The sequence below is a fragment of the Orycteropus afer genome, unplaced genomic scaffold, assembly GCF_000298275.1.
Source record: "Orycteropus afer afer isolate SDZICR_OR568_19922 unplaced genomic scaffold, OryAfe1.0 scaffold00080, whole genome shotgun sequence".
Lineage (NCBI taxonomy): Eukaryota > Metazoa > Chordata > Mammalia > Tubulidentata > Orycteropodidae > Orycteropus > Orycteropus afer.
Genome location: NW_006921667.1, coordinates 2,725,201 through 2,739,567, shown reverse-complemented (window position 1 = coordinate 2,739,567; position 14,367 = coordinate 2,725,201). Strand labels below are relative to the sequence as shown.

At 42.3% G+C, this 14,367-nt stretch overlaps 1 protein-coding gene across 1 annotated transcript in view; it reads left to right on the top strand.

Moving 5' to 3' along the window:
* Positions 1-14,367, top strand: part of GRID1 (glutamate ionotropic receptor delta type subunit 1) — a 1,411,601-nt gene that overhangs the window by 983,339 nt on the left and 413,895 nt on the right. The window contains exons 7-8 of the mRNA XM_007941430.2: positions 2,329-2,490; positions 4,138-4,257. Coding sequence (XP_007939621.1) covers positions 2,329-2,490; positions 4,138-4,257 — 282 coding nt within the window. The remainder of the gene's footprint in view (positions 1-2,328; positions 2,491-4,137; positions 4,258-14,367) is intronic.

The window sequence follows — 14,367 nt, the reverse complement described above, 5'->3', positions numbered from 1 at the left end:
GAGTGTCCTTGGGGTTGCTGGAAAGCAGAACGTGTTCTTAAACTGCAGAAATCTGCGAGAGCACTGTCTCTTTAAATATCCAAAATGGTCAAGTCGCTTTTTAAACCTTCAAAATGGTGGCGCCCTCTGGACCAGCAAAAGTCCACAGTTCAGCCCACCTTTCTCTTCACCTTCTCCGTTTGTTCCCCAGCCACCGTGCACAGTCCTGCGTGTGGTCCCTGGCTAGCAGGGTGATTTTTAGGTTAATTCTTAGGTCCTACCAGCACTTGGGAATCTCCAACCTGTCTGTGCCATCAGGATCTCTCAGGACCGCTGCCAGACTGCAGCTCCGTATGTCTCCTTTTTTGGCATTTTCACACAAATTCTTCTGCTAGTCAGGGTTTAGTCCACTTCCATATCCTTCCCTTCAAGGCTCAGGGGTCCAGGATTATCTTCTGTGTCTGTGTTAATTGGTTTCCCTTTTCTTCGTTGAAGAGGGTCTGTGCAGTCTTTCTGCCTAGTCTGCCATCTTGCCGGAACTCCTCCCCAGCTCACAACTTGTTTTTTGTAAATAAAGTGTTATTGGCACATGGACATTCACATTCATTTATATTATTGCCTAAGGCCCTTTTTGAAGTCCCTGGGTGTGCAAGTTGCTAACACTCTCCGCTGCTAACTGAAAGTTTGGCAGTTCAAGTACACTTAGAGGTGCTTCTGAAAAAGCTCTGCCAAACTATTTCCAAAAATTCAGTCATTGAAAACCTTAAGGAACATAAATCAACTCTGACACACATAATGTTGCCATGAATTGGAGTCACCTCAATGGCAAAGGGCTTATGGCAACTTTCATGCTACAATGACAGTGTTGAGTAATTGTGAGAGTGCAAAAGAGAGCGTAAAGCATAAAATACTTACTATTTGATCCTTTACAGAAAAATCTGGCTGATCCTGCCATGTTCTTCATTCTGCTTTTCTCTCTCTTTTTTCTTTTTATTGTGATTTAAGTAAAAATTTAGAGAAAATTGGTTTTTCATTCAACAATTTCTACACATTATATTTTGTGACATTGACTTCAATTACACTGTAGTTATGTTTGTGTGTCAACTTGGTTGGGCCTAGTTGAGTGGCTGGGCAGCTGGTGGTAGTTATTCCTCATGATGAGACTGGCAATCAGCTCCATGGTGGGATCTACCATAAACAGCTGAGTAGCTGCCTTTGGGATGTGGTCTGCTTCCTGTATATAAGGAGAAGCCTTGGGAATGGTCTCGAGCCTTTGGCATGCTTAGACACTGCATGTAGCTGTGTCATTGCTCAGCAGGTTGCTGTGCTCTGCAGACCTTGGAACTTACAGTGGACTTAAGTTAATGGCCTGCCATGTGAATTGGTAACACCAGGACTGTGCCTTTTTACTTGTCAAACTTGCGGCTTCTCAGCCTCAGCAGCCAACAGCTGTCTGAGTGAAGAAATGCCTCTAGCTCCAGTGGGCTGGGAGCAGGAGGCAGAGCTTGACCCCAAGGTTGAAGGGCTTTCACCCAGCTCCTGGAGCTTGGCACTTTGAACTTGGACTTAAAGCCTCCAAATTGTAAGAATAAACTCCTGTTTGTTTAAGCCATCCCATTTGTGGTATAATCTTGTCAGAGCGGCACCAGGTAACCAGAACACCCACAATGAAACAGCACAGTTCCAAATTCCTCCCTGTGTTTCCCCCGTTTCCATTTATCCTTCTTGCCTATTTCTTCCTGCCTTCTAAACTTTATCATTGGGCAAATGTTGCTCCTTTGATCTTGTATGGTACGACCAATTGCCCTAAGGACTGTGTACCTTTCTAGTGTTATTGTTCACATTATAGGGCTGTTATTTAGCTGAAAGTTGAGCCATGAAGGTGAGTTCATTTCGAAGCTTGAAGGGTGACTAAGGGCTTCCTATACTTTCATCAGATTACAAAGGCTGTGCTTTCTCTGTAACGCTCCTCACCCTGGTTCTTATTAATCCTATATCTGAGATTTCTGCTCATACTTCCCTGTATCTTTTGTTGTCCCTGCCTACTTAATCAGACTGAGATGTGCCTCTACAGTCATACAAAGAATAGTGTGCCTATCTCAGTCGTGATGCTTATTACCTTGATTCTCCTTGATGTATGGCTCTACCTTACATAGTTCCTGACACAGGGCTAGGTCTTACTTTACCAAGACCTCAGTTTTTGAATGGAAGACTGGAAGCCAGATAATGGCAACTTAAGTATCTGGGTACCAATTAGTGTGGGCATCCTGGGCCATCACAGCCTTCTAATTTCTCCCCCTCTCTGGAAATGCCCCAGTGGAAAGAGTTTTACCCCCTTTGTCTTTGCAGATCTCCAACCTCTACTTGTATGACAGTGTTCTGATGCTGGCCAACGCCTTCCACAGGAAGCTAGAGGACCGCAAATGGCACAGCATGGCCAGCCTCAACTGCATACGGAAGTCCACAAAGCCTTGGAATGGAGGGAGGTCCATGCTGGACACTATCAAAAAGGTGTGTGCTCAGAGCCCCTTCTCAGGGCAAAGTCAAACACAGGCCACTCCTTATAGCCTCCCACCACTCTTTGTACCCTCAAGGAGTTGATGGGAAGCTGGGCTTCTTGTATGGGCTGCCCGAGGAGCCCTCTTTCCTTATGCCTTGCTTCCTTCAACTCTACCTGTCACAGTACTTGAAGCTATGATGAGATGGTCTTCACAGGCTCTGTATTATTACGTCATCTCCATTTTCAAAATAAAGAGACTGAGCTTCAGAGTTAAATAATTTGCCTGAGGTCACAGAGTTAAGGAACTTGATTGAAGTCACATTGAAATGGAGAGGACTTTCTAACTTATATCTGCTAGACTCCCCTGCAAGTACAACTCACAAAAGAAGTTTTTGTCAGTTGAAACTGGCACATGCTAATTAGCCAGGTCCTCCATGTAAGTGTACGTGTGTAAATGTGCATATATGCACACACATGTGTGCCTGTGGAAGACTTGTTATAGTCAATTGGATTTTAGAAGCTTCAAAAGAGTATTAGGGAGCTCTATAGTGTTACGAGGAGCTCTGGTGGCATAGTGCCTAAAGCACTTGACTGCTAACCAAAAGGCTGGTGGTTCAAACCCAACAACTACTCGGAAGGAAGGTTGGGCAATATACTTCCACAGTGATACCACCTCGGAAATTCAAGGAGGGGTCACTATAAGTCGGGGCTGACTTGACAGCACATAACAACAACAACAACAACAACAACATAGTGCCAGGAGCTTTTTTCATAATAGATTGTGTGGCTTCAGTACAGTAACATATTTTTGTGTGAGTTTGAATCCACTGCTGCCCATGACTGACCTGGACTACCCTGGGTCAGCTCCATTTCTGGAACTTTCCAGCCAACAGAGTTGGCCATTCTGACTGGATAAGGTCCTTCCCCACCCCAGGCTTGAAACAAGAAGAGGCTCCTTGAAGACTCATTGAGCCCTTCAAACTTGCTGTGCTCACAGAGCCTACTTAGGCTCCAGAAAGGGTTGGAGTTTGCATGCCTTCCATATCAGCCTGTGCCAACTCCTATGCTCTATCTATGCTTTCTTCAGTCCTGACAGTGATTGGTGAAGTGAGTCTGTTAACTCCGAGCTGAAAAGGCTCATCCAAGGAGACCCAAGGACCAAAGGCAGGATTTGAGCCAGGTTTTGGCCTCCAAATTTCATGATTGCTGCCCTGCAACTTCTTGCTGTATTTCTGTGTCTGATATGACTCAGTTTGACTTTTATTCCCCCCTTGGCTTAGACTGAAAGGAGGACCTAGAATGGATGCCAAGGGAAGACTAAGAAGTGTAGGGAACACAGGGTCACACTGCAAGTTCCTAGCTAGCAAAATGCCTGGCCATAGTTGGTGTTTTAAAAAGATCAATGACACAAGAGATAGTAGCAAGTCTCAGGAATTTCTCCTGTAACAAAGGGTCTGGAAAGTGTTGATCCTCCTCCATGGCCTGAGGACTGTTGGGGATTCATTCTTCATTACATTATATCCAAGGTGTTATAGAGATCTGATTCTCCTCTTCTTGGTGACCACTTCTTATTCCTTTTCCTTACAAGGATTTGAAATCCATCACCTCACCCTCACACTTTCTGTAGCCCTCAACAGTTTTTTCCTCTTCTCTTACAGGGCCACATTACTGGCCTCACAGGGGTAATGGAATTTCAGGAGGACAGTTCAAATCCCTATGTCCAGTTTGAAATCCTTGGTACGACCTATAGCGAGACCTTTGGCAAAGACATGCGCAAGGTAAGTCCCTGGACCCTCACCTCAATGTCTTCCTGCTACAGTGCCACTGAAGAAGTTGCTGTCCACTGGATCATCCCATGCATTCTTTCTGCTGAGGTTGATGTTTCTGTGACATGATGGGATGGTTGGAAGGTGGCTAAGAGAGATTTCACCAAGGAAGTGCACAAATGCAGTGTCTCAGTAGAGCAGGGTCTGGACAACAATAGCATGGATCCCCTGGAGACCCAGCTATCCCATGTCTTAGAAACGAGCCTGAGAAGGACCTATGTTTTCTCAGAGAGGCTAAAGTCAGCACAACCATGGAGACAAATATGAGTTTTGTCTGAGGCAGGAGTTCAAGATTGCAGCCAGAGAAATCCCCAGATACAAAAGTGGGACAAGGCCATATATAGAGATATGTGTCCTGAGGAGGGTGAAGAGTGGAGAGTACTGGGCACAACAGAGAGAGAGAGGGGAGAGACAAGTGAACTAATCAACCCAGGATGATGCTTGGCTTTATCTGGTGCTGATGTGGTCAAAGGCCTAGAGGCTCTTTCCAATGGTCTTTTGCCTCTTCCTCTTATGGAGGATGGAAGTCAGTTTTTCAGGATTGAGGTCAAGGGAGAGGTGGACTTTTATGCAGAACGAGAAGCTGTAATTTAAGGGAGACCTGAAAAGTGAAGAACTTCAGAGGGTGGGGACCAAGATGTCAATATGGCAAGAAAGAAAATGGGGCAGTTATCAAACAAGGGGACCTCATCACAGTCACTGCAAGCCACAATGTAGAGCCAAAGTGATGGGCCAAAGGAACCCTGGTAGAGGGCATGTATGGAAGGGGTGGCCCAGGTGTCTACACACATCCCTGTAGTGACTACCCAGGAGGCACAAATGGTGTCAGGGGCAGGGATGGACACACTCATGATGGAAAGAATCACAAAGCTAATTCTTGTCAAAACTGGATCAAGGAATTAAATACACACACACCCACAACATGCATGTACACTTTTCTACCCTCTAGTAATGACAGCTGCCCCAGAGATGAGGGGAGGGCATTCTTAGAATTATAGACTAGATAAACTGTTTGTGAGAGCCCTCTAAACCTGGATTTCACACAGCGTAGTGCCTAAAGGCACTTGACTACTAACCAGAAGGCTGGTGGTTCAAACCCACCGCCACTCCTCGGAAGGAAGATGGGGCAATCTACTTCCATAGTGATACTGTCTTGGAAACCCAAGAAGGGGTCACTATGAGTTGGGTCCAACTCGATGGCACATAACAACAACAACAATAGGGTCAGGACAGGAAGGGTTTAAGTGATGTTGGAATATGGTAAATCTGGGTGAGGGAGTTTCTGGGTTTTGCCCCTAGAGGGTATGTAGAAGGTTCTATCTGTGCAGAGGAAGTGGGTTGATGAGAGCTATAACAGGTGTGGAGGACTGGCTTGTTGAGGTTTGTTTGGGAGGTGGGGTCATTATGTGGTAGGGTTTGAGAGAAGTCAGAAATTCATTGTGGGAATGAGAGGGAGTCTTGGGTTGGTCAATGATTGGTAGTAACAGATGGCATTCATGTAATAATGTTTTGGAACTGAGAGATTTGTTTGTGGATCAGAGAGGTGTCAACATCTATTGTGGGATACCCTGGAGGATCAGAATGTGGCCTGTGGTATCAGGGTGTTGGGATGATTTGTGATGTCTGTTGAGGTGCCAGAGCTATAACGTTTTGGTGGGGGCGAGAGATGACTTGTGTCAGAACTATCACTTGTAAGGGGAAGAACAGCACAGGGAACCCTGCCATTCATCTCTGACATGAAAAGGGTTTGCAGAGTACAACTGCTTGCTGGAGCAAAGAGTCAGAGCTGTCTTAATTTGTCCCAGGGCTGTCTCACTCTGTCTTGGTATTTGCTTCCTCCCCAGTGCTCTTCTGAGGTTAGTCCCAACAAGACCTTACCTGCTGGCCACTTCCCTTCCTCTTCTGCCCCTCTCCATCCTAGCTCAGTTCTAACACCCACACCCAGGGTTGCACCATAGACAGAGATGGTAGTGGTGGGAGGGCCTGCCTCATCTCAGTTGACACAGGAACCCAGTTCCTGACACTGTGGTGGCCATGCAAGGGTGCTGAGAGAGGACAAAGCACTTTGTCCTGTAAGTCAGGCTTCAAGTGTCTGGGTCTTCCCTGTTGCCAAGGAAACACTCCTCAAATACCCAGAAGCCAATAGAAGCTGGAATCTTACAGTATAAGGAGCTTCTGAGCAGGAGGCTGGAATGTAATTGAGATGGAAAGGAAGCTGGCTTTCAAGAGGACTTTATTTTAAAATGTATCCTTTTTTCATTTTAAAATCTACCCTTAATAACTGCATATCCCAGTTGTTATCTATTGGCCTGGCTGCTTCTTGCTCCTAAGAAGTTATCTGGAAAGGAGAGAATGGGATTTACCATGGCAAATGTTTATTATTTAGGCCCTGAGCACATTCAAACAAGCCTGGGAGATTCCAGAGGGAAGCAAGTAGTGGGGCTTTGGGCAGGGCTGTCAGGGGCAGAGAGAAGAGTTTGAAGGTGGAGACAAGCTATGATCACCATATGAGATGAGGCTAGAAGGGGCAGGACTGGGAAATAGGGTGATTTAAAAATAAAGGAGATTCACATTCCTGCAAGAGAAAAAATAGTTGAGTGGAGGGCAATGTGAGAGTAAGGCTAGACTCTTGGAGAACACAAAGACAGACGCAATCACCAGACATCTTTAGGGGTAAGGGACAGCTCTTGAGAGGACCCATTGTCTATTGCAACTCTTACTGGTCAGGGTAGGACACAGAGCTGTTAGAGCCAGCTGAGTAGACGGACACAGTCATTCTGTATCTACCTACATCTCTATCTGTATGTATATCATCTATGTTGTTGTTGTTGTTATGTGCCGTCGAGTCGACCCCGACTCATAACGACCCCTCCTTGGGTTTCCGAGGCAGTATCACTACGGAAGTAGGATTGCCCAACCTTCCTTCCGAATATCCACATCTATATCTGTCTAAAAGTTATTGTTGTTATATGGCGTCGAGTCAGACCCCTCCTTGGGTTTCTGAGGTAGTATCACTATGGAAGTAGATTGCCCCTTCTTCCTTCTGAGGAGGGCTGGTGGGCTTGAAGTACCAGCCTTCTGGTTAGGAGTCAAGTGCCTTATGCTCTATACTACCAGAGCTCCTGTCTAAACATTAAAAAAATAAAAATAAAAACCTAATCTATGGCCATTGAATTGATTTTGACTCATAGAGACCCCCATTGGGCTTTCAGGGCTGTAATCTTTATGGAAGTAGATTGCCTTTTCTTCCTCCTGTGGAACAGCTGGTGCTGGTTTTGAACAGCTGACCTTCTGGTTAGCAGCCAAATGTCTTAACTACTAGGCCACCAGAACTCCTTATCTACATGTATACCTATAATTATTTACCAGTTACAAATTGCCTTTGACTTGGTTCTGACTTATGGCAATCCCATGTGTGTCAGAGTAGAACTGTACTTCATTCTTTTGGTTAGCAGCTAAGGGAGTTTATTCCACCATCCAAGTGCTTCCACATATTCAATACCAATTTCATTATCTACACTTATCAGTCTCTCTGTGTGTGTGCCCGTAAGTGTCTAAATTTAAAGGCAACTACAGCACCAAACCAAAAACCAAGTTGTTTCTTTCAGTTCTAAACCAAGGGGAAACATTTAAATTAAGGAGCAAATTGATGTTTTCTTAAAGTAAACACCCCTGAGGAAAATCTTAGGGAGGTTTTATCATTCAGATGTGTTAGATGAATTGGGTATCAAGAGACTGTGGATTCCTCAGCCCTTTAGAGGACTAGAGGAACAGGTGATGGCCTTTTCTGGTGGGAGCTGGACAGACACTCATTAAATCATCTCCAGGAAGTACGTTCTTGTTGAGGGAATGTAGGGTGGGAAAATCAAAGGCTTATGTCTCCAGCTAGCTGTGTGACTGAAAGCAAAATATCCATTCTTTCTGTTCTGTCTGGAACTGCCTGGTCTGGTTGGTCATCCAGCAACACCTTCAGGGCCAGGGCTCACTGGGACATCACACCCAGCTCTCATTGGACCTGGCCTGACATTTGTCCTAAGGATCTGTGTTTCTCATTGTTCAAGGCATTTTATTTCAAATCTCAGGATATAACATAAGCCCCAGACAGTTTTGCTTTGCTTCCCTCTGCTCAAAAGGACATCTCTAAGGAGGCTGAGATGGGAGGCCCACCCTACCTGAGCCCCAGAGCAGGTGGCAGCAGGCATGGCTAAGCTGTATCCTGAGTGGTGCCCAGTCCCACTTTATGCCTGGAACAGATATCCATTTGCTATAAAGACCAAGGAGAAAGAGGGATTTGAGGAAGTTCAGCTTGATGAGATTTTATTTTCAGGTTTATGTTTTAGGGATGATGTCATCGGTGGAACCAGGACAACACAGCTGTCCTTTTTTCCACAAGAATGACTTGCCTGTGGTTTAATATCAACCACAGCCTTGTGGAAGCACTTTCTATGACATGATTGCCAAGGAAGCCCTTCCTCTCTGTACTAATGATGCAGGTGTAGGAAACTCATTGCCTTCCACTGAGCCAGGGTCCTTGGAAAACTGTTACTTGCCCACAGGCCCTTTGAGTCTCCTTCCCCACAGATACTTTTCACTGATTTCCTGACTGAGCAGAGAGCAACATTTCCTTGGGCATGGGGTGGGAGCATAGGGAGAGCCAGAGGGGTTGCCTTATGCACTTTTATCTCAGGAAAATGGAGATCCTGTCTTACTCTTGAGAACAGAATAGGTCTGTTTTCTGTTCCTTTCCAGAGAGTAGAAGTGAGTTAGAATAGGAGAGCTGAGAAAATATTTAGTTCAGTAGTTTCATGCTTTTCTTTAGCCCTTATACATTTGGATCCCAAATATATTAAACAGTTGTATAAGCAGGCAAGCCATGATTACAGTGGGTGAGGAATGTGATAAGGAGCCCTGAGGGTCAACCTGAGAAGCTTCCCTTATAGCTTCCTTATGGCATTCTGTGCATCTCCATTGGGAAACTGAGGCCCAGAAACTGAAGAGATGACTGTAATATCAACAAGCATATGACAATGCTGTGGATGGAAGGAAGGCAGATTTCCTGGGGAGGACCCAAAGAATCCTTTCTAAACTGAAGAGGATACCATCTTGTGACTTCCTCACTTCTCCTCAGCTCATGTTCCTCTCCCACCTCCTACCCCTTGAGCCAGCATGAAAGCCTCACAATCAATTTCCCTGGGCCTGGAGCCCACCAGCTGAAAGTCCCACCACTGCCCTTGGCTCAGCCTTTCCATTCCAACAATTACCCAGGGAAATGAGAGGACTTCCTTTTCCTTTACCAGTCTAAGATACTTGTACCTTCACTGTCAGTTTTTATTCTTAATAAAAGATAGCTTTGGACAGGAATCAGTTGGCCCCCCTTGATGTTATTTCCCTGGGAGGACCTTGAGTCTGCTGATAATTCACAGAGTAATAATTGCTCATCATGCAGTGATTGCCATGCCATAAGACCCTGTCCTCCCTGCACTTGCAAGTACATCATTAACATTTTTTACCTGATCTGCTACACTGTGCTACAAATTGTCCCATGTTTTCAGGGTTCAGAAGCTCTGTGCAGTGAGGCCAGGTTGAAAAGACCCCAGCCAGCAGATAGTGTAACCCTGGTAGTAATTTGGAAACTGCCTTTCCCAGAACAGGTGAAATCTACCTAGTGGCTGCAGCAGTGGATGCCAGGAGCCACATCTGTGGCACCAGGCAGTGTATGCAATACATACTGAGAGGATGTGTCTGGTGTTGGGAGGACCCAGCCCCAGAACTGTATATTGTCTCCATTAGGCTGCACTGACAAAGACTCCCTGCTGTGTACAGTAAGTCTCCATTGAGAAACAAACTTCAGTCTCTTCTTAGATTAGCATTCTTGCAACATATTTCCCAAGTAAAATGTCAACTGCTTCAAACTCATGTGCAGAACTGCTTCGATAGAGATGAGAACCAAAACAAATACTACTGCTTCAGCTGAGTAAGGGAATAAGGAGAAGACACAATTAAGAATAACATTAAAACCAACGTGTAATGCTTCATTTTGAGCATAATATCCATACATGCTAACTCAGGGTAGAATGTTAGGAAATATAGATCAATGAAAAGAAGAATATGAAAGTCAGGTATAATATCTGAACAAAGAAATAAATACTGTTAACATTTCTGATGCATTTTCTTTCTTTTTTTTCCTTTCTCTATATATATAGTGTTATACGTATTTATCAAATTGCTATTTATTGTATATGCATTTTATATCTTTACTTTCTCACTTAATGGGAGTATCTTCTCATTTGACTCTTCTTCAAAACTATAATTTTTATTGGAAACACATTATTCAACTTTAAATGGACTCATCATTTCTTTTTACCATCTTCTGTGGTACCTAACAACAATAACATGACGAGTGTTTAGGCATTTCAGTATTTTATCATAAAATAGTCTTCTAATAAGCATCCAAAATGCATGCAATTTTAATCATAATTATATTTACTTTCTTATTAAATTTCTAAAAATATTACAAAACAAATTTTAAAAATTAAGCTATTGATGCATTTGATACGTATTTTCAAATTGATTACAGAAAGATTTACTAATTTTCACAAAAACTAGTAGTATATGGAAATTGTACACTTAGAAAACTGAGAAATATGTTAAAACAGTTTTACTAATTTGTTAGCAATATGAAAAATGTAGAGTTACTAAATTTTCATCTCTTATTTGTGAGATTATACATTGAAACATAATTATTTGTCATTTGTATTTCATTTTTTGTAAATGATACATTGGGCTCTTTGCTTTTTTTAAAAAAAATAGAAGATAGACTTTCTTTTCAATGTATACAATCCCCCTTTCAGAAGGAAATTGATATTTTTATGTCAAACATTTTGTTCCAATAAATTGTTTTTCCTTGAATTAAAAATATATTTTCACATAGACACATTTAAAATTTTATATAACCAAATAATTATTTATTTGCAGTATTTTCCATTGTATTTTCAGAAAGTCATACCTGATTTGAAGGTTAGATACCATTCACCTATACTGTATTCTAGAATTTTTAGGGTTTAATTTTATTTCAATGAAATCTATAATCTATCTGGAATTGATTTTAGATAAATTGTGACATGTTGGTCTTTTATATTTCTCCCAAAATGATTCTCAGGGTGAGTGCTTGTTCAGTGGTGAAATTGTCATGTTCCATATGGAGACCTGGGTTTCATTCTAGACAAATAGACCTCTGTCTTTCAATGGAGGTTTGTGTGTTTCTATGATCCTGAACAGGTTTCAGTAGAGCTTACAGACTAAAACAAACTAGAAAGGCCTGGTGATCTACTTCTGAAAATCAGCCAGTGAAAACCCTATGGCTCACAATGGTCCATTTCATAATACATCATGGGGATGATGAAAGACCTGGCAGCATTTTGTTCTGTTGTGTGCAGGGTGACCATGAGTTGGACCAGACTCAATTGCAGCCTACAATAACAACAAACATTTATATAATAATCTTTTCTTCTACTCATTTCTTCTACACATTTATCATGTGATACACTAAATTTTGCATACCATCACTTCATTGATATAGACATGTTTTAATTCTTAGGCTATTTTCTCTCCTACTTAAATTTAATTCATCTTTTTAGTTTGTACATTATTAGAATATATTTAATAAGTAAAACAAGCAGTCCAAGGGACTAGTGGACCATGTGAACCTCAGCCTATATGACCATGAGACCAGAAGAGCTAGATGGTGCCCGGCTACCACTGTCAACCACTAGGACAGGGATCAGTGCAGGAGATCCTGGATAGAGTGGAAAAATGATGTGGAACAAAACTCAAAATCATAAAACAAAACAAAACAAAGCCAAAAAAAAAAAAAAATCTTTACTGGTCTGATAGAGACTGGTAAGACTCCTAAGACTATAATCCCTAGTTACCCTTCAGGTCTGGAATTGAACTCACTCCTGTGGTTTCCAGCCAAACAATAGACAGGCATATGGGGTGAACATTTACATACGGTAGATACACTCCTTGGAGTGATCAATCGTGGGAGAACAGAAGGGCAGCTCAGAAGGCAGGAATGCATAGGAAAGAAGGACACAGGAAAGAGGTAACTACAGGAAAGAAGTGGGAAGAGAGCTGTTAAACTGTGGGTAATTGCAGTCAATGTCATGAAATAAAATGTGTATGAACTGGTATGGAAAATGAATTTGGTCTGTGAACTTTCACCCAAATCACAATAAACATTAAAAAAAAAAAAAAAAGAATGTGTTTTTATCCAAGTAGCAGTATGCTTACCTCAATGGATTAAACATTAAGGAACATATGCTATCTCACATAGATAAAGGCCTGGAGCTAGAGTAGCTCCAAAGTTGGCTTATTCAAATATTTAATCTCCAAATCAAAGACTCTTATCTGTTTCATCTTTCTATTTGTTCCCAGAGTGTAGTTTTAGGTGTCTTCACATGTTCAGGATGGCTATGGCAGTTCTAGCTGTCACACTAGAAAGACAGCATTAAATGGAAGAAGAAAGACATTCCTTTTCGTGTATATATATTTATATATATTTCTTAAATTTCTTACTGTGCTTTCGGTGAAATTTTACAGAGCTCATTCATTTTCCATTCAACAGTTCATACACATTTTCTTTTGTGACATTGACTGTAATCTGTATAATGTGACAGCTTTCTCTCTACTTCCTCCCTGTGGTAACTCTTTCCCTCCGTTCTTCTTACCTATTCAAGAAAAGACCTATCCTAGTAGCCTCCCAAATTGTTTGTAGTGTTCTACTTTTATATATTAATCATTTTTGTTTTTTGTTATTACAGTTGTGGTATCCCACTTAGATGCATCCATGACATTGATCTATGCCGTATAATACGTATTCAGCTTGTATTAGGCTTATGCTCCTTCCTAACATGGGTAAGGAATCACTCAGTTTTTTGTACATTCATAGATAGAGCTCCTAAAAGTTGGAAAAAAAACTGACCATGAGATCATCTGAGCTAGAAGCTAGTTTCAGACGTACTGCTTTGATATGTTGGAAACATTCTTTCTTAGTTTTTACATTTCCTTGAGTAATTTTTCTGATAATCTGTTTCACTTGCATTTGACTGGCATTTTCAAATTCATTACTTAAAGATCAATATGTTGGACTTCCATTAAGATGGAGGGATAAGCACGTAAGCAACACAGACTCTTTTCAACAAAAAAAGAAAAACCAATTGATAGAAATACAGAAGAAATCCTGGAACACTGAGCTTTGAAAGGAATATACAGAAGTGGATTAGGCACAACTAGTGGAAAAACCTGAACAAAAACAGTGAGTACAAAGATGGTCAGAGCTGCGGACTGTCAGCTACTCTGAAAAGACCAACAGCCTGAATATTTCCAAGTGGTGCTAGGACTTGAGAATTGACCTACAGATCACTCCCAGTCACCAAGGGCTTCAGGGACAACTGCTCTGGTGGCCTATGACTAGGAAGGGAAACAGCAAAGTGGGAGACAACCTGAGCTGTGGACTTTCTGCTGTCCAGAGGGTGCAGCCATTTTGATTGTTTACACGTGCCAGCCATTTTGAATATTTAAAGTGACTGAGGGCACAGCCATTTTGAATGTTTATAAGTGGCAGCCATTTTGGATATTTAAAGTGACCGATGGTGCAGCCATTTTGAATGTTTGCAAGTGGCAACCATTTTGGATTTTAAAATGATAGCATTCTCATTCAGATTCCAGGGACCTAAGAACAAGCTCTGTTTGCCAGGGTCATCAAGGACATACGAGAAGCTGGCAAAGAAAAGGAGACAGGTGGTGAGTGTGTAAGTGCTGTCAGCTATTGAATAGAGGAGCACAGCACAGTACCCTGCCTGTATAGATAACATACAAACAAAACAGAGGAAATAAAAATTGTGGGAAAGTCACTCCAACATATAATCACCAATTAAATATAAACACACAAATGTCACAATACCTCAGAGACAACAGAGCATCACAGTCCACACAAAGAAGCAAGATAAAGCAGGATAAACAAGGGACCAGGATACAGACCCAAAACACATCCCTGAAGAA